Source organism: Polypterus senegalus, chromosome 3, assembly GCF_016835505.1.
Source record: "Polypterus senegalus isolate Bchr_013 chromosome 3, ASM1683550v1, whole genome shotgun sequence".
NCBI lineage: Eukaryota > Metazoa > Chordata > Cladistia > Polypteriformes > Polypteridae > Polypterus > Polypterus senegalus.
The window spans coordinates 247,491,507-247,511,982 of record NC_053156.1 but is presented as its reverse complement, the minus strand read 5'-3'; the positions used below and the strand labels follow the sequence as shown (position 1 = coordinate 247,511,982).

General features: G+C 37.2%; 1 protein-coding gene across 2 annotated transcripts in view; it reads right to left on the bottom strand.

Moving 5' to 3' along the window:
* Positions 1 to 20,476, bottom strand: part of taf1b (TATA box binding protein (Tbp)-associated factor, RNA polymerase I, B) — a 203,337-nt gene that overhangs the window by 55,009 nt on the left and 127,852 nt on the right. For both annotated transcript variants that reach the window (XM_039748885.1, XM_039748886.1), the window contains exons 10-12: positions 11,664 to 11,841; positions 11,015 to 11,058; positions 8,162 to 8,252 (exon numbers count right to left, since the gene is read on the bottom strand). In XM_039748885.1, coding sequence (XP_039604819.1) covers positions 8,162 to 8,252; positions 11,015 to 11,058; positions 11,664 to 11,841 — 313 coding nt within the window. The remainder of the gene's footprint in view (positions 1 to 8,161; positions 8,253 to 11,014; positions 11,059 to 11,663; positions 11,842 to 20,476) is intronic.

The window sequence follows — 20,476 nt, the reverse complement described above, 5'->3', positions numbered from 1 at the left end:
TTTTTTTTTTAATTTAAAAAGCTTGGAAGGAGTTCTGCATGCAACCATCTTAAACAGGCATGTTTGATGTGTGATGACACAAATCATGAGACTAGCAAAAGACACAGAAAACGCAAAGAACATGGCCGCGGCCTTTCAAAAATCAATGTTAAATTGACCATAAATAAAAGTGGATGATGAAATAAATAATAACATGAAAAATAATAACTTTTATAAAATGAAACAGAACTATAATGCAAACACAATTAATATATGAATTCCCAAAATGATTATGACTATTATGTAAAAGAGACATCAAAAACAAAATCAATCTGTGATTCTACAATGTTTAAATGTATGGTATTTGGTCAATGTATAAAGAGAGACCCTTGAGGGTTTTAAGCAGTGAAGGCTACCCTGTTTAAACAATGCTCTCTCAAATAGGAATCTTCCCACTCCAATTCTTATATTCAAAAAGAAGGCATTTAAAACCAAATGTTTCATGATGTTCAGAGGAGAAACTGACAGAGAGATTACATAAGTGCTTTAATGAAAGGGGCTAAACTAAACAAAAAGGGCACTACAAAATAAAGATGGCCCATGATTTTGGGGACCACTTTTAAATGTAAATTTAAATGTGGATCTGCACTAAAAACACTGAGAGAAAGAAAAAGATACCATGCGAGTGCTTTACAGAAGGTGGCTGTAGTATGGAAGAAATGCATTGGAAAAGTGTTCTGATGTATCTCTGGTATAAGATGAGTTTGAATAAGGAGGATTTAATGAAGAATGCTTGAGTAATTAATACAAAGAGGCAGCATGCAAATGTTGTAATGAAAGGCTTCCCTGCATAAAAGAGGTACTTCAAAATAGAATGTGCCCTAGTCCTGGCAGACTGCACTGAAATGTACCTTTTATGATTTAGACAAGACTATAAGAATAAGAGATAGACATAGAAAGACAATGTGAAGACTTTTAAGAAGGGATTGCACTACGTAAAAAATGTCCCCTGTGATTTTGAAAAGCTTTGCTTAAATTCATACATTAACATGTCTTCTATCATTGCTCCCGTTGACATAAAATAAATTGATTTAATTAGTGGAGAAATGGATTAGTATCAAAGGTAGCATAAGAACAAGGACCTCAAATATAAAATCTTGCTTAAATTCTTAGCTAAATTTTTGTTTACTCTCAAAAGGCAAAAGCACAATAAGAACAAAATAAAAAAAAATGAAATTAATAAAATGGTATGATAAATATAAATCTCAAATCAACTTAAAACTATGTACTTATGAAGGGCTTTTAGTTACGCCCTGTTAGCACCCACCAATAACCATATATGGCTTAAAAATATATTTTTTTAAATATTCATCCATATAAATTTGGCCAAGGTCCCTGAGTAAAAAAATAAAAAATGAAACTTGAATGAATGTGAACTTGAGATATTATTGATAGAAGTAAAGAACTCCAAAAATTTATTTTTTCTGGCTTCCCTGCAGGAGTCACACACAAAAGAAAAAAACAACAGTGGGAGCAGTAGAGTGGAAAGAGCATTTGCAATGTGCCAACGTGCAGCAGACATAAAAGAAAACACAGCATTAACTAATGCAGGCTGTATTTGCAAAAATGTGAGATATTAAGAAACTGTTATTGAACTTTTTGCCAAGTAAATTTCATGTTGCAATATATACAAGTCTCTTTACATTTGAAGCACTCTTTGAATTGCCATTGTGTTGATTTCCTGAGGGACATGGCCTGGGTCATCCATGCATTCATCACAGGTTGCAGAGGTAATCCATGTTTTTGAGCTACGATGTGCAGTACTGTACAAGATAGCGCAATGCCTTTGAGAGACTGTACAGCAGTGTGCCAATCGCAAATTTAAACACTGCTATGTACCTTTTTATGTGCAGGAGTGCTTTTTTTTATATCTCCTCTCTTGTGGTGTTTGTAGGTTGGTTAGTGATGTTAGGAATGAGGCTATGAGGTAACACCTACTAATACCTAAATGAAAGATTACACAAGTTGTGCTGTGCATTGATGACATAACTGGCAATGGCAACGTTAGCTTATTTGTAGGATTTAGCCAACAGCAGGCAATGCAATGAGTGAATTTTCAGGGATCATGATGATTGTTCTAGCTGATGATGAGGATGATGCCTGGTTTATAAGCTGATTTAGATTTCCTAGAGTTGTCCTTTTGGACCTGTGTGCTGAGATGTAGCCTGCAGAGACCAGGAAACAGAAATCATTCAATTCGGTTCCATTTCTGGTTTTAACAACCATAGGGTATTTGGAGCGACATCAGACACCATCAGAAGAAGCCAATCCGCTACAGCAACAGCTACTCCCCGAGTATGATAACCATCAGAGCGACCAGATCAATAAAAGGTGTATCCACCCACAGAGATCTGGACAGTCCCCGGTCAGCACACCTCGGAGAGTGCCGCCACTGAAATGCGGAGTTTATGCAGGTCCTCTGACAGCAGAGGAAGAAGACGTTCCATGCGCATGAGGTCGCTGGAAAGGGGTGTGTGACACTCCCGATATCTATGCAAAAGGACGAAGGTCCAAGTCTTTAGAGTTCTGGGACTTCCTGTCTTGCTATATGGTTGCAAGACATGGAGGCTATCCAGTGACCTGAGATGAAGACTGGACTGAACATCCTGAGGATGATCCGGATCGTAAGATCCTCATTGATGGGGACCCGAGTGGCTGGATCAGACCATGGGGTCGCCCAAGTAACACCTGGCCGCGGCAGATAGAGGGTCATTGCTGTAGGATGGGTCTGGACTGCGTGTCTGCCTAAGATGGTTTCCAACCGGGATCCCAAGTTGTTTCGTCGTGTAGTGGGTGCGGCAACGCACTGTACCAATGCATGCTCCCCAACTTGACTTGACTTGATTTGGTATTTGGCAAATGGAGCTTTTCAGCTTGAATTTGGTGACCTGTCAGGAATCTCACAGTCATCCCTGAGCTGTGTCATGCCATTTGTACGGGATGGTAGAAATAAGATGCAACCCAGACAAATCCAATTTCCTTATAGTCCGGGTTACCAGGCTGAGATCAAAAGGCAATTTACTGATTAGGGTACAGTTACAAAATGAATTTGCTGATGTAAACAGGAAGCACTTTATATGTAAATTATGCTTTTTGATTTCTTGAATACTATTCAGCCATTCCTGTTAAAGAGAAAGCTCAAACATATGCAGGTGGGTAAGCCAATGAAGTCCTGGATAATGAACTGTCAGGCAGTTCACAGTTTGAGAGACTCAAAGATCATGTTTCTGATATGGATGTGAGCAACACTGGAGCACCACAAGGAACTGTCCCGTCTCCTTTTCTTTTCACTCTGTACACCCCAGACTATAAATATAACACAAGGTTATGTCACTTGCAGAAATTCTCAAGATGATTCTGAACTTATGGGGTGTATTGATAAAGGGGATGACACAGAGTATAGGAATCAGGTGGAGAACTTCATTTCTTGGTGCAAAGAAGATTGTTTGCAACTTAACATCAGCAAAACCAAACAAACTGCTTACTGACATTTGCTGCACCAAAGGGCCTCTATATAGATGTTGAGGCAGCACACTCCTACAAGTACTTGCGAATCCATTTCAATGACAGGTTGGACTGGTATAACACAGAGGAACTACACTCACCTAAAGGATTATTAGGAACACCATACTAATATGGTGTTTGACCCCCTTTCGCCTTCAGAACTGCCTTAATTCTACGTGGCATTGATTCAACAAGGTGCTGAAAGCATTCTTTAATTCTTTTTTTCAATCAAAAAATTAATGATATTAGAAATAACATAGTATATCTCCCCAACACTAAGGATCCCCCTAAACCCCAACATCCTGTTATAAACAAATTAAACTCTTTCACTAGGATAGATTTACCTGATTTACAAAAAATAATATCTCAATTAAAACCCTCCACCTGCGTCCTTGACCCGATACCAACAAGGTTTTTTAAAGAAGTATCAGGCGTGCTAATTGATAATGTTCTTGACATAGTAAATTCGTCACTAGATACGGGGGTCTTCCCAGACTGTCTTAAGACTGCTGTAGTTAAACCCCTACTTAAGAAACATAATCTTGACCCCTCGGCTCTTGAAAATTTTAGACCCATCTCTAACTTGCCCTTCTTAAGTAAAGTTCTAGAGAAGGCAGTCATTATGCAGTTAAATGACCACCTAAATAAACATGCTATTCTTGATAAATTTCAGTCAGGTTTTAGAACAAATCACAGCACAGAAACTGCACTCGTTAAAGTAGTAAATGACTTGCGGGTAAATGCAGACAGAGGCCATTTATCTGTTCTCATCCTCTTAGATCTGAGTGCTGCATTTGACACCATTGATCACAACATTCTTAGAAATCGCCTTAGTCAATGGGTGGGCCTCTCTGGCAGTGTCTTAAATTGGTTTGAATCCTACCTGACAGGGAGAAAATATTTTGTTAGTTGTGGGAATTACAACTCAAGACACATGATATCCAATATGGTGTTCCACAAGGCTCTATCCTGGGTCCGCTGTTATTCTCAATCTACATGCTTCCGTTAGGTCAGATTATCTCAGGGCACAACGTGAGCTACCACAGCTATGCTGATGACACACAGCTGTACTTATCAATAGCACCTGATGACCCGATTCTATTGATTCACTAACACAATGTCTGACTAGTATCTCAGAATGGATGAATAGTAATTTTCTCAAGTTAAATAAAGAGAAAACTGAAATTTTAGTGATCAGCAATAATGGATACAATGAGGCTATTAGAAATAAACTGGATACATTAGGATTAAAAGTCAAGACGGAGGTAAAAAGCTTAGGGTGATTGTTGACTGTAATCTGAATTTTAAATCACATATTAATCAGATCATTAGGACAGCATTTTTCACTTAAGAAACATAAGTAAAGTTAGACCTCTTATATCACTGAAAGATGCTGAGAAATTAGTTCACGCGCTTGTTTTCAGTCGACTAGATTACTGTAACGCACTCCTCTCAGGACTACCCAAAAAGATATAAATCGTTTGCAACTAGTGCAGAATGCAGCTGCTAGAATCCTAACTAGGAAAAGAAAATCAGAACACATTACTCCAGTTTTGATGTCACTACACTGGTTACCTGTGTCATTCAGAATTGACTTTAAAATTCTGCTTATGGTTTATAAAGCCTTAAATAATCTCCCCCATCTTATATATCGGAATGTCTGACACCTTATATTCCAAATCGTAACCTCAGATCCTCAAATGAGTGTCTCCTTAGAATTCCAAGAACAAAACTTAAAAGAAGTGGTGAGGCGGCCTTCTGCTGTTATGCACCTAAAATCTGGAATAGCCTGCCAATAGGAATTCGCCAGGCTGATACAGTAGAGCACTTTAAAACACTGCTGAAAACACATTACTTTAACATGGCCTTTTTATAACTTCATTTTAATCGTAATTTAACTTAATCCTGATACTCTGTATGTTCAATTCATCATAACAACTATTCATGGTGGCTCTAAAATCGGTACTGACCCCTACTCTCTTTTCTGTTTCTTTTTCCGGTTTCTTTGTGGTGGTGGCCTGCGCCACCTCCACCTACTCAAAGCTTCATGATGCTCCAACAATGATGGACGGATTAAAAGGAAGAAGTCTACGTGACCATCATCATCATCAAGCCCTTCCGTGAGAACCCTAAATCCAAAGAGGACTGTTTCATTTATGTTAGGTAGAATGCCCAGAGGGGACTGGGTGGTCTCATGGTCTGGAATCCCTACAGATTTTATTTTTCTCCAGCCGTCTGGAGTTTTTTTGTTTTTTCTGTCCCCCCTGGCCATTGAACCTTACTCTTATTCGATGTTAATGTTGATTTATTTTTTATAATTATGTCTTTCATTATTCTATTCTTTAATATGTAAAGCACTTTGAGCTACTGTTTGTATGAAAATGTGCTATATAAATAAATGTTGTTGTTGTTCTTTAGAAATGTTGGCCCATATTGATAGGATAGCATCTTGCAGTTGATGGAGATTTGTGGGATGCACATCCAGGGCACAAAGCTCCTGTTCCACCACATCCAAAAGATGCTCTATTGGGTTGAGATCTGGTGACTGTTGGGGCCATTTTAGTACAGTGAACTCATTGTCATGTTCAAGAAACCAATTTGAAATGATTCGAGCTTTGTGACATGGTGCATTATCCTGCTGGAAGTAGCCATCAGAGGATGGGTACATGGTGGTCATGAAGGGATGGACATGGTCAGAAACAATGCTCAGGTAGCCCGTGGCATTTAAACGATGCCCAATTGGCACTAAGGGGTCTAAAATGTGCCAAGAAAACATCCCCCACACCATTACACCACCACCACCAGCCTGCGCAGTGGTAACAAGGCATGATGGATCCATGTTCTCATTCTGTTTACACCAAATTCTGACTCTACCATTTGAATGTCTCAACAGAAATCAAGACTCATCAGACCAGGCAACATTTTTCCAGTCTTCAACTGTCCAATTTTGGTGAGCTTGTGCAAATTGTAGCCTCTTTTTCCTATTCGTAGTGGAGATGAGTGGTACCCGGTGGGGTCTTCTGCTGTTGTAGCCCATCCGCCTCAAGGTTATGTGTGTTGTGGCTTCACAAATGCTTTGCTGCATACCTCGGTTGTAATGAGTGGTTATTTCAGTCAAAGTTGCTCTTCTATCAACTTGAATCAGTCGGCCCATTCTCCTCTGACCTCTAGCATCAACAAGGCATTTTCGCCCAAAGACTGCCGCATACTGGATGTTTTTCCCTTTTCACACCATTCTTTGTAAACCCTAGAAATGGCTGTGCATGAAAATCCCAGTAACTGAGCAGATTGTGAAATACTCAGACCGGCCCGTCTGGCACCAACAACCATGCCACGCTCAAAATTGCTTAAATCACCTTTCTTTCCCATTCTGACATTCAGTTTGGAGTTCAGGAGATTGTCTTGACCAGGACCACACCCCTAAATGCATTGAAGCAACTGCCATGTGATTGGTTGATTAGATAATTGCATTAATGAGAAATTGAACAGGTGTTCCTAATAATCCTTTTGGTGAGTGTATATACTGTATAAGAAAGGGCAGCACCACCCTCTTTTTCATAGATTATGCTCCATTAAAGTGAGTAGTGACATCCATCATATCTTCAACAACTCTGTGATTGCCAGTGCAATTTTCTGTGCTGTAAAGTGCTGGACTGTTAATTAAAAGGGCAAGTTCAGTTATAGGGTATACTCTAGACCCTCAGGAGGTAGAAGCAAAGGAGAGAATTAAAACAAAAGTGAGTGCCATTATGAACAATGCTGCAAATTCTCTCTCTGACAAATTAACACTGTGTACATTCAGCAGAAGTGTGTCAGGAAACACTACTGGGTTTCCTTTATACCAACAGCAATATGCTTGCATAATCCCTTACTATGATTGCCAAGTCAGAAGTTTTCTTTCTCTTAAAATTTTCTTTCTTTTTAGTCACTCTAGCATGTGTTCAGACCATATTGTGTGTGTATGTGTGTGTGTATATACAGTATATATATATATTTATCTATCTATTTATGTATTTATTTCTTTATAGAGTTTCTGGAAAAAGCCACATTTCTCCCTGGGGACAAATAAAGCTCTGTCTATAATACTGTAACAATACACAAGCAGGAAGCCTGATCTGAGTCCTGACAAGATGTTTACTCAGTAAAAAGTTTACTCAGAGTACAGCTGAAAGGGTGGGCACAAAGAAGCTACATCTCCTCACTAGAGATGCTGAGGGGTGATGATTTGGGATGAAAACGGAGAGCCAAGCAGAAATGGCATGCTTTTTAGTTGGTATTGTCGTAGTGCCATGAGCTTGGCAGTGTGTGGGACAATGACTTTCTCTGCCATACAAGAGCTAAACAGAGCCTGCAGAAAAGTGACATATGAGGCTTCCGCCAGATGCCATGACTTTGAAGCAGGAAGCTGAATCTGCAAGTCACATCATGAAAAAGTAAGGACCAAAGTGAAAGTGTCAAGTGAGCAGGATGTGAGCTTCATGATCTAGTGTAAAAGTGGGTACACCATACTCTGGAGATGTTCTCTGGGTAACAATACCATGGGGAGAATGGCAAAAACAAGATGCTTTAGCTAAAAGGTTTTCTTGGCTATAAGAAAACAAAGTAAACCTGTACATACCTGGCTATTTTTTCTTTTTCTTTTTGTTTTGCCTCTTCCAAGGCCTGTGACATTGTTTCATACCACTTTTGGAAATTGAAACACTGTACATCTACAGAATAAAAAAAAAAAACAAAAAAAAAACTATTTGGGTCACAATTATGGTCCAGACATTTTCTTTTACGACAACATTTACGAATTTGTTCTCATATTCTCCTAGTCTGCTGTATCCACTACTTTATACATATGCAGTAATTAAATGCCCTCTATACAGGTATAGTGTGTGTACAATGCAAATATGATTTAGACAGAAAGGAAAAAAATGTTTATTTACATCTATACACAATTCATTTTGGGCCTACTTGTGAAAATTATATTTAAAAAAATGTATTTAAATACCCATTCTCATGTATGTTACATTTAAAGTACTGCATTCTCTTGTGGAGACTGCTCCCAAGTCCTCGTCTTTAATCATTCTGAGTGGATAAATGAACGTATCAATGAAACCTTCACTGCATTCCTTTTCAAATGGAATTTCACTTAACTATTTTGTGCTGCTTTGCATGCATGTGTGTAACTAGGTTTATTTTTGAAAGCTTTATGTCCAAAATTGTCTGTTTCCATAATAAGTAAACATTAATCAGATTAAGTGTTTCATATAACTATAATAGAAAATAAAAAAGTATTATTTGACATAAAATTTAAAGATATTAAATGAAGATTTTTTTTCTTTTGCAAACTCTAATCTTAACAGTTGTTTGTACTGATAGCAAATTGTCCATATTTTCATTCTAATCTGCTGTCAATTTGCTTGCAGCTTCCTAACTGAATTTGTTTATGAGAAGTATAATATGTGGTTTCTTTGCACATTAAGTATGACATAATCAGCAAAGACATAACTTTAAATCTTATATTATTTTCTGAAGAACTAGTAGAAAGATAATTACATAATAGAACAAACATGCACCTATTTCTTTAGTAAATAATGTCACTGCTTGTTAACTTCCTTGCATTTTCTAACCTACTTAATCCAATGTAACTCTCATTAACAGATTTACCCTTTTTTCCTTTGCTTTTTCAGTCTGACCCAAGATCTGATTACTTTTATATTATACTTTAAAGCAGTGTATAATGGAGTAATGCACCTGTGTCCTGTTGACCACAGGCAACAATAGTTTCACAATAAAAGCTTTTTCCTTAATAGGCAACAGCTATTAACAGTTCTTGAATGGGTGGATGAAATAAGCAAAACAAAAAAGCTCATGAGCAAATACGGAATTCAATCTGGCAAATCTAGTGAAACCAAGCAGCTGCTTTAATAAGGGATGGTGAATTAAATGGAATTCAGCAAAGTCTTAAAAAAAGGATTTACAGAACATTGGAATGGACTGCACATTCCAACAGCACTTCATCCTAAACTATATCACAGCAGTAGTTTATTTTTTAAGCATAACGACTAATTCATAATAGCAATCATTAAATACATAATTATTTTTTCTAATATACACATGTAAAACAGTTTACATGAGGTTCATAAGGAAAAATAATTGAATCAAACTAAAAAAAAAAAAAATCAGCACCACTAAGCAACACACAAAGAGTGAGAAGCCAACAAAAGTTATTCCAAATGTATGACATAACATATTCCATGTCTTAAAAGAATCCCATGGACACAGCTAAAGATGTGTTTAACTCTTTTAAATTTGACAATGACAACATTCATGAGTCCACCTTAAAAATGCTGACTGAAACTGATGAGAAAACAAGGTGGTTATCTGTTCTCTAAAACAAACATTATTTTCTACTTCCTAGTTAGAATGTTCCACATTTCAAAATCAATCTAAAATTCTATAGAAAAAATGTCCTATGGAAAGAAGAGATCAAAATGGGTATTTCTGCTAAAATAAATAATGATAAAAATTGATTAAAAATAAATGTTGCATTCCAATTAAAAAAAAAAACTATTGTCATTGTATCATAATAGGGAGCTGCTTTACAGCTTCAGTATCTGAACACTGGAAACTACTAAAAGAATGATTATATTGGCTATTTCTACTGTAGAACGTAATGATAATCATTTTTGAGGACCAAGGTTTAATGCAAGTTATACAGCATAATGTTAATCCTTAAAGGACACAAGTAAAACTAGTGGTGTATAAAGCAGAAGTAATTTCTCATTTTGGAAAAGCAGAATCAAAATCCTGACATCACACTAACTAAACTGTTGTCGTGTTTGGAAGCAAGTAATATATACCATCCAGCCAAAAGAAATATATAGTGTGTATCAATGAGTGAAAATATTTCTATAACATGAATGAATTAAAATGCTTCCAAACCAATATGTGCTATTAATCAACAGTTACAGGAGCATTTGGTTAACATCATTGCTGGTAAAGTTGGGTGACCCTAATTAAAAAACATAACATTTCATATCAATTCATGTTGGTGTAATAAAATTATATCACATAATATTTCAGGCTATTGGAGGAATACAGATATTTTAAAAGGTTCATAAAACAATCAGAATTAATGCCGAATTTGAAAACTGTCATACGAGGAAAAGTCTGAAGTAACATCTTAACCAAAGCATGTCATTGGTGGTTTATATTACAGTTCAATTAAGGATGATGCTTTGATGTTTACTAAGTTTATTCAATTAAATTTAACTTAAATAAACTTTAAGCAAGTATTCTTAGTAGCAGCACATAGGTATTAACAGAAAAAATATGTTATTGTTTCAAAAGAAAGAATGAGTATTATACACCCAGATGCTTGATGATAATTTATCAAATAAGGAGGTAGATAAACTTTTCTAGTGTAAAACAGATTAACAAGAATAAGTATTACTTGTCAAGAAAATATAATGTAATCTACCTTTTGTTTTCATATTATATGTCTCTGCCTTTTCAGATAAACACCTACAAAGAAGATCAAAATGCAAAAGGATACAGTTACTTTGACATTTTGTCAAAATAAATCTAAAAGAACTATAACCAAATATGAAGAATATAAAAATTAGAACCTTTTTAATGAATGAGTATATTGTCAATTCTTATATAATAACATGAATAAAACAGTAGTCATAAATTACTAAGACTTTTTTTATTCCCTGCAGCCACAGGCTTAGCCATGTGCCAATTAACAGGCAAAATGCATGAAAATGACTTGGGTGACCAAACGAAATGCAAATAATATTCCTTTGACAGGCCTCAACTGTTGTAGCTGAAACATTTAAAGCATGCTTGAATAGAAACATTTTCTTAGTAACTCTACAGTATCATGCTAAAATAACTATTTACTTTAGAAAGCTTTTTTTAATAAATAAATATCTATACAAATGAATATAATATCTAAACTAAACCAGCTGGTAAACCAGCTTTTGAGGCTATTAAGACTACTGTAAATGTTTTCTATAGAAACAAATGACTGCAGCAAGGCTTATTTATTTATTTTCTCCATGCATTTAAATGAACAGGTACAAATTTGCTTTACTGGCAACAATGTTGTTGTTTCACTGACATACCATTCTCTCACATCATCCAGCTGGAAGAGCAGTTTTAACATTACGATTATTAAGGCACAAGCTTTTACTTCATAATAGATTGGCTTTGCCTGTTTAGTAGTTGGGTTAAATGTCAGTGAGGCCACATTTGAAATCCCAGTTTTGAATGCCAAGCGGCAAATCCAGGTATGCATTTCATCTAAAAAACAAACAAGTGAAGATAAAAAAAATCCACAGTTATAAGAATTTTAATAAATGTAATATATACTGGACTGTAGAATTTAACTAGAAGAATTTATGAGATCTCAGTAGAAGAGAGTTAAAAACACTTTTAAAATGAAACCCTGACAATACATTAAATAATTATGCATGTTTGATAAATTATAATATTATTCAATAGCATCTGAAATACTGATGAGAAAATGTTTCAAAACAACAAATTTAAAAAAGAAATAAAAAATTTGGTCAAGCTTGACAATTTTTTTTTTAAACATGGCGACAGAGTTGTTAACATTGCTGCTTTCAAAATCCTAGGTCCAAATAGTTACTTTGGCATTATTTGATTTGAAATTTATTTTTATATATATACACTGCTCACAAAAATTAAAGGAACACTTTAAAGAAACACATTAGATACATCAGATCTCAATATGAAGTTGGATATCTATACAAATAACGACAGGGCAATGTCTTAGGAACAAAAGGATGCCAAGTCTTTTAATGGAAATAAAAGTTTTCTGCCTACAGAGGGCTCAATTGTGTAGACACCCTAAAATCAGAGTGAAATGAAGATGTGGCAGGCTAGTCCATTTTTTCAAAAACTTAATTTCTGCTACTCAAAATGCTTTTCAGTGTCTTGTGTGGCCCCCACGAGCTTGTATGCATACTTGACAACGTCGGGGCATGCCCATAATGAGACGACGGATGGTGTCTTGTGGCATTTCCTCCCAGATCTGTAGGAGGGCATCCCTGAGCTGTTGTACAGTCTGAGGAGCAACCTGGCAGCGCCTAATGGACCGAAACATAATGTCCCACAGATGTTCTATTGGGTTTAAGTCAGGGGATCGTGAAGGCCATTCAATTGTTTCAATTCCTTCATCCTCCAGGTACTGCCTGCATACTCTTGCCACATGAGGCCGGGCATTGTCGTGCATTAGGAGGAAACCAGGACCTACTGCACCAGCGTAGGGTCTGACAATGGGTTCAAGGATTTCATCTCGATACCTTATGGCAGTCAGAGCACCATTTCCTATGCAGTAGATGTCTGTGCGTCCCTCCATGGATATGCCTCCCCAGACCATCACTGACCCACCACCAAACCTGTCATGTTGAACGACGTTGCAGGCACCATATCGTTCTCCTTGTCTTCTCCAGACTCTTTCACGTCTATCACAGCTGCTCAGGGTGAACCTGCTCTCGTCTGTAAAAAGTACAGGGCGCCAGTGGCGGACTTGCCAATTCTGGTATTCTTGAGCAAATGCCAGTCGAGCTCCACGGTGCTGGGCAGTGAGCACAGGGCCCACTAAAGGACGTCGGGCCCTCAGGCCATCTTCATGAAGTCTGTTCCTGATTGTTTGGGTAGAGACATTTACACCAGTGGCCCTCTGGAGGTCATTCTGTAGGGCACGAGCAGTGCTCAGCCTGTTCCGCCTTGAACAAAGGAGCAGATACTGGTCCTGCTGATGGGTTATGGACCTTCTATGGCCATCTCCAGCTCTCCTAGAGTAACTGCTTGTCTCCTAGAATCTCCTCCATGCCCTTGAGACTGTGCAGGGAGACACAGCAAACCTTCTGGCAATGACACGTATTGATGTGCCATCCTGGAGAAGTTGGACTACCTGTGCAACCTCTGTAGGGTCCAGGTATCGCCTCGTGCTACCAGTAGTGACACTGACTGTAGCCAAATGCAAAACTAGTGAAGAAACAGTCAGAAAGGATGAGGAGGGAAAAATGTCAGTGGCCTCCACCTGTTAAACCATTCCTGTTTTGGGGGTCATTTCATTGTTGCCCCTCTAGTGCATCTGTTGTTAATTTCATTAACACCACAGCAGCTGAAACTGATTAAAAACCCCCTCTGCTACTTAACTGACCAGATTAATATCCCATAAGTTTCATTGACTTTATGCTATACTCTGATTAAAAAGTGTTCCTTTCATTCTTTTGAGCAGTATATATATATATATATATATATATATATATATATATATATATACAGTATACAGTTTACTGTCAAATAATGCAAAGAGTACGCAAAACAGTAAACAGTGGCTTTACTGTTGTGGCTGATCAGTGCAAGTATGGCTGAAAGTTTAAATATATATATATATATATAGATAGAGAGAGAGAGAGCAATACTCGAGATAAGCAGGGCATCCAAAAGAACATATCGAATTGTTTTATTTTGTTTTAATTTTATAATTTTATTGTAATCACACAACATTCCATACAAACAGAATCAAATAGGATTGAAAACAAATTAACCCCCACCCCTGAGAAAGAGAGCATAGCCAGCAAAGTAAAACTTAAAGCTAGTAAAAATAAGTAAATAGATTAATTAATAAGTGAATAAAGATAAATGGAGAAGAAAAAGAAATGGGGACAGAATCTGCTTTCTCAGTACTTGAAAAGCTTTTTCTAAAATGTTACTTATTAGATCCTCTAAATAAGAATTTGTTTTTTTTTCCAATTTCAAATAGTATACAACATTAGTTACCCACTGATTTAGAACAGGAGTTTTAGACTTATCTTGCTTAACTGGAAGAATCCTATGTGCCAATAGTGTAGTAAAGGCCATAACAGTTAGTTTGTCGTTCTCTACTTTAAGCCCATCTGGAAGTACACCAAACATAGCTGTTAATGGATTAGGAGGGATTGTGACACCAAGGCTATCTAAAAGGCATTTAAAGATTGTGGTCCAGAATGATGTTAATTTGGTGGAGGCCCAAAACACGTGACCCAGTGAGGCTGGAACTTGATTGCAGCATTCGCGGGCTGGATCTTGCCCTGGAAACTTTTGAAATACTTTTGGATAATAAAATTTTTGGATAATTTTAAACAAGACAGATGTGTTCAATATATAATTTTGAGTTGAATAATTGTATGCTTTGCACATATGGAGCTCGAGTGAATTCTCTGCATTGTTACCTTCCACTCCTTTTCTGAGATATTGAGTAAGAGATCCTTTTCCCACTGTCCTCTTGGATCTTTGAAAGGGAAGGACTGTAAAATTGTTTTATATATTGCAGAAATGCTGTCTGAGTATTCGAACCTGAGCAATATTTTTTCCAGCATAGAGGGAGGTGGGAAGTGAGGAAAATTGGGCAGGTTCTATTTAACAAAGTTTTTAATTTGAAGGTAGTAAAAGAAATGTGTTGCTGGAAAGTTACATTTGGAATGTAACTGTTCGTAGGATGCAAAAATGTTGTCTATGTACAGATCTCTAAGTGATTTAATCCCGAATGTTTTCCAGATATTAAAAACTGCATATGTTTGCGAGGGAGGAAAAAGGTGGTTCTCATGCAGAGGTGCCACAGATAAAAGCTTCTCTATCTTAAAATACTTTCTACATTGGTTCCATATTCTGAATGAGTGAAGCACAATTGGGTTATTAGTGTATTGGCGATAACTTGCATTGATTGGGGCACAAAGCAAGGAATATAAAGAAGTACTGCAGGATTTTGTTTCTATTGCAGACCAAGCATGTGTATGTTCATCTATTTGTGTTCATGTCCAGGTTTTTACAGTTTGTATGTTTGCTGCCCAGTAATAAAACTGAAAGTTAGGTAGAGCCATGCCACCTTCTGCCTTAGGTCTTTGTAGGGTCGCTCTTTGGATACATGGATGTTTTGAATTCCAAAAAAATTAGGTTATGGATGAATCTAATTTCTTAAAAAACTATTTATTGATGTATATTGGGATATTTTGAAATAAAAAGAGAAGCTTAGGAAGGATATTCATCTTAGCAATGTTAATTCTTCCAGCTAAAGTGAGATGAAGGCAACATACCGAATTGTGATGGGATAAGGAAATGTTTACCTGTTTAGTCTCAAGTAAGTATTGATGTTATACTCATTTATATTGGCAGTGGAGAATGGCAACATGTTGCATGCTGATTACCACATGCAAATAAGAACTTCACTGTACTCTGTACATACCTTTCAGTGATTTTAATGTTGTGGCTCTATATACATACAGTTGCAATCAGAAACATTTAACCCTCTCACTTCAAAAGACACAGTGATGTGAATTGAGGTAAAGTAAAATGTACAGCAAAAAATATTTATTGATACATGTTATTTTGAGAACATAAATATAATTCTATTCACAAATGTGCATGTGGACTATTATTCATCCCGCAACTTCAGCATTTTATAGAGCATCCTTGAGCTGTAACATCTTGTAATAAGGATTTTCAAAAAGTGCTAATAAGCTCCCTGCACCTAGCTATTGGAATATTTGACAATTCTTCACTTGTATAAAGTGAAATTTTTGTGGAAGCTCCTTAAACATGACTGCATTACAGCTGAAGTAAATTAATGATAATTATAGTGTTTTTAAAGGCTTATGTAACTTTAAAACCACTTTGGGTCAAGAAATGTAGCAGAATGTTTTAAGAACAATACTACATAGGGGACGAATAACTGTGACATTGCTATATTAACAAAATATACTGTTATGCATGAACACATCATTCAATTTCTTTGTTGATTTTATGTGTCATTCAACTGATAAAGAAGACATCAAAGGCAAAATCTAGCCCAGGCAGCACAATGCAGGACAAGAGTTAGTCTATCGCAGGGCACACACACATAAAAAAGTGTGTACACACGCACACAGTGCAATTTACAGTCAATTTACCTAACATGCACCTTTGAGACGTGGAAGGAAAACCAGAGTACCTAAAGAAAAACACACTGGTAGCAAGGAGAATATGCAAACACAGAGCCGGTGTGCATTACATGGGGCACTAAGTGAAACAAAATTCACTTAAATCAGGTTTTAAGGGGGAAAATACAGAAATGCACTTTGAGTGTGAGAGACTGTGGCAATTTGTTGAGTGTGAGAGACTGTGGCAATTTGTTAAGTCCAGTGAAAAATGGCTGCATCAAAAGAAACGTTAAATCCAGTAAATATCTAAAAAGCAACTGGTTTTATTTTATAGTAAAAGTAAAGGTTCCAGAAAATATGCTTACAAAAATAAAACAAAAAAATATATATCTCATTCAAATATCTGAATTCTTGAGTGTTTTGCAAAGCACATTCTGATGGTGTTCTTGGTAAAAAGTGACAAATAAAAGATTATGGACTTCTTCATTTTCTACTGAAGTAATGGCTGATATACCCTAATATACCGCTGAACATCAGAAAGGTGAGGACAGCAACAGCATAAACTTTGAGATTCTGGGGGTAAAGTGTGTAGCTTTTAGCCCACAATAGTGTGGCTTGCTAATGTACTGCCACAAAGGACTGGCAGTCAAAAAAAAGGTAGAAATGGATTGTGTGATGAGAAGGCAGACTCAAAGTGTAAAGAAGTGTAGCTCTGAGCTAGCTATCCCAGACAACATGAACAAACCCTGGACAGGTTGCCAGTCCATGGAAGGATGAACACACACACACACACACACCCTAAACACACTAGGGTCAACTTCATGTCACCAATTCACCTAACCTGTGTATTTTTGGACAGTGGGAGGAAACTAGAGCACCCAGAGGAAACCCAAGCATTCAAGAAATATAAATAACACTTAAACCCTAGAATCATGACAGCAGTGCAAATATAACATTTCCTATTTTTCACATGAAGTTCTCTTTACACCCACAGCTGCAAATGGCTATAAAACTGTCTGCATTGTGCTTGAAGGCTATGAAATAATCGTCATAATTGAAAAGCCCTTCTACGGAGCTTGATGGCTCTTTGACCACTCAAATTTTATAATCTTCATTACACTAACCTGTTACCTCATTCTGCTCAACTTGACAAATCCTTACTTGCTTATTGTATTTCAGCAAGAAAGACATAAGTTATAATATGTAATATTAGGAAAGAAATTACACTCAACAAGGGACAACACAATTTATTTCTGAACATGTATCCATGCTGAAACTCTTGTACCAATATTTATAATATTTCATTGTTTCTGCCATCTTTAATATACTTTTACCTGCTTTTTCTAGCCAGCCGGGGTGCTTGCATCTACCATCACCAAATTATTCAAGTGGCAATGCATTAAGGAATTACAGGTGAAATTCCGTTAGAACGAACTCCCAGGGACCTAACGAAAATGTAGTTGTAATGAGATTCTGTAATTGTCAATATAGTGCTTTCTTTAACTTGTGTCCAGGCGTTTGCCATCATTTCAATAGCTTCTTTCGCATTAATTTTAATTTCCTCGTGCCTACAAGTAATGCGGGTGAGAATTTTTCTCAGCATTTCCTTGCCATAATATACTTTCAGGGTGAGAATGATGCCCAAATCCAATGGCTGAAGCACTGCGGTTGGATGAAGCAGTGCAATTGGGTGGGAAAAATTCAACGCGAACATTATCTAAATGTGGAAGCATGTTGTGGGCAGCACAGTTAAACATCAGAAGCTGAATCATCCTTTTCTTCTTCTTAATATTGTGAGGTTTCTGAATTCTTTTGGGATCCCCCACCCCCCACTAATTGGGAACAACACACCGAAGTGCATCCTGAAGCGCAATTGCCGCATCTGTGGGAGATTGTTTGTCCATTGCTGGGGCAGGGCAACAGCAGGTTCACAGCGCTGCAGTGAAGCGTAACAGAAGCAAATAAAAAAAAATCGTGGTTGTGCTATAAGTGTTCCTGTCTTGCACCCCAAAACACAAGGCTGAGTCTCAGTACTTTAGCAAAACCAGCTTTATTCAGCTTGAAACAGGAACAGCACAGTTATTTACTGTAGCGGGATCTGCCACTCTCATACACATAGGCATAGCAATCAGGGAGGGATGAAGCCAGGTTAGTGGCCAAGTAATACTCTTCCCTGCATTAACAATGTTCCTTGTATCACCCATCGAGATCTTTCTGTTTGCTTCGGTAGAGCAGAGCTGTGAGCCTGCTGTTGCCCTGGCAACAGACAAAGCAGTCTTCCACAGACGCATTGATTACACTTCGGGACGCTTTTCGGCGTGTTGTCCAGTTGGGGGGCTGCTTTCGACCTCTTCAAATGCAGCAGTTCACATACTTTTGCAATTTCTTCTTTTTGTGCTCGGTCTTTCAAGAAAGTTGACGTATCGCTGGCAAAATTCTGAATTCACTGGCAACGTCTTTTTTCTTTTTGCAGGAATCGAGAGCCGCAAAAATTTTATGTTTTTGTTTTCTAACATGAACTGTTATTGTTTTTTCGTGTCTGCAATTTCTATAGAAGGGTGACAATGAGTTAAATTCCAATTGATGTTTTTCAAATGTTAATGAGCAATAAGCAAAAGGTATCACTGAAAACCACAGAAAACAATACACAAAAAAACAGTACGAGGAAAGTTCGAAGTTGGTTCGTCATGTGGTGGTTGCAGCAATGTGCTGTATGAGCGCATGCTCCTAAACTCTCCTCTCTGTTTGGTGGATCATTGTGCACAACTGGGCTGCGACCACAGAACTAACTGCTCTTTGGATGATTCATTCAGGCATTTCAAGGTCCTTTCGGAACTTCATTGTAATGAAAGTATCTGCTGAATGCATTTCGCAGTAACGAGATTTCTATAGACTTGTTTCATATTGGGAAGCCATCGGAACCATAAAAATACTTTGTTGTAATGAAAATTTCATTGTAACAGAATTTTACCTGTATCTTATCATTTTATATATATTATATGTATTTGTGTTAAGCCTTTACCTAAGGTGCCTTAGATTTACTTTACATTGCAATTCTTTACGAAATTTTTACTCTTGCATTTAAACCACAGGCCTATTAAGCAACATGTTTCTAGTGTAAGCAGTGAGACAGTAATGGAACTGAACTACAGTGATACCTTGGTATACGTCCACTTTGGAATAAGTCCAACTTGGTATACGTCCTGTTTGGACATGAAAAATTTTGCTTGGTATATGACCTTTGTTTGGAATACGACTTGCGTGCTACACTTGTTTACCTCTCTCTTGAGACAAAGCCATGATTGCCCACGAGCGTCAGTACTGCAGTTGCCAGCATTCAGTGAACAACCTGCGTGCTACCGGTTGTATATGATTGTTCAATGATGCTTTTGTCCATTGCTTTATGTTCGAGTGTTGATTGCTATGGTCTGTGTCTTTTGAGATGTATGACTGCCGGAGGGAGGGGTGTGGTTTGTAAGGCATGCTGTATGGAGAGTTGGTTAAACATGGTTCAGAATAAACAGCATTTGAAACGTTATTCTGAGTGTGTCGCTACTTCAATCTAGATGACACTACACTACCCTTGTTTACCTCTCTCTAGACAAAGCCACGACTGCCTACAAGCATCAGTACGGCAGTTGCTAGCATTCATTGAACAACCCGCGCTATAACTCTCTGTGAATTTTCACGTGATTTTGTGTTTTTTCGCATAAATTTGAATTGATTGTTGAAAAGTATGAAGGTGGCATGCATATCCAGGACATGGCTACTGCATATCGTATGCCGAGAATGACGGTATCTACGATTGAGAAAAATAAAGACATTACTAAAAAGTAAATTGAGGTTCAATTTTCATTTATTTCATCTAATTGCTTTTGTATTTATGTATTTCAGTATTAAGCAGTGTTTAAATTATTTTATACAACCCCATCAATGTATAATATGCCAATAACAATAGGATTTTTTTTCCATGGGAACGGATTAATCATTTCCCCTTTATTTCTTAT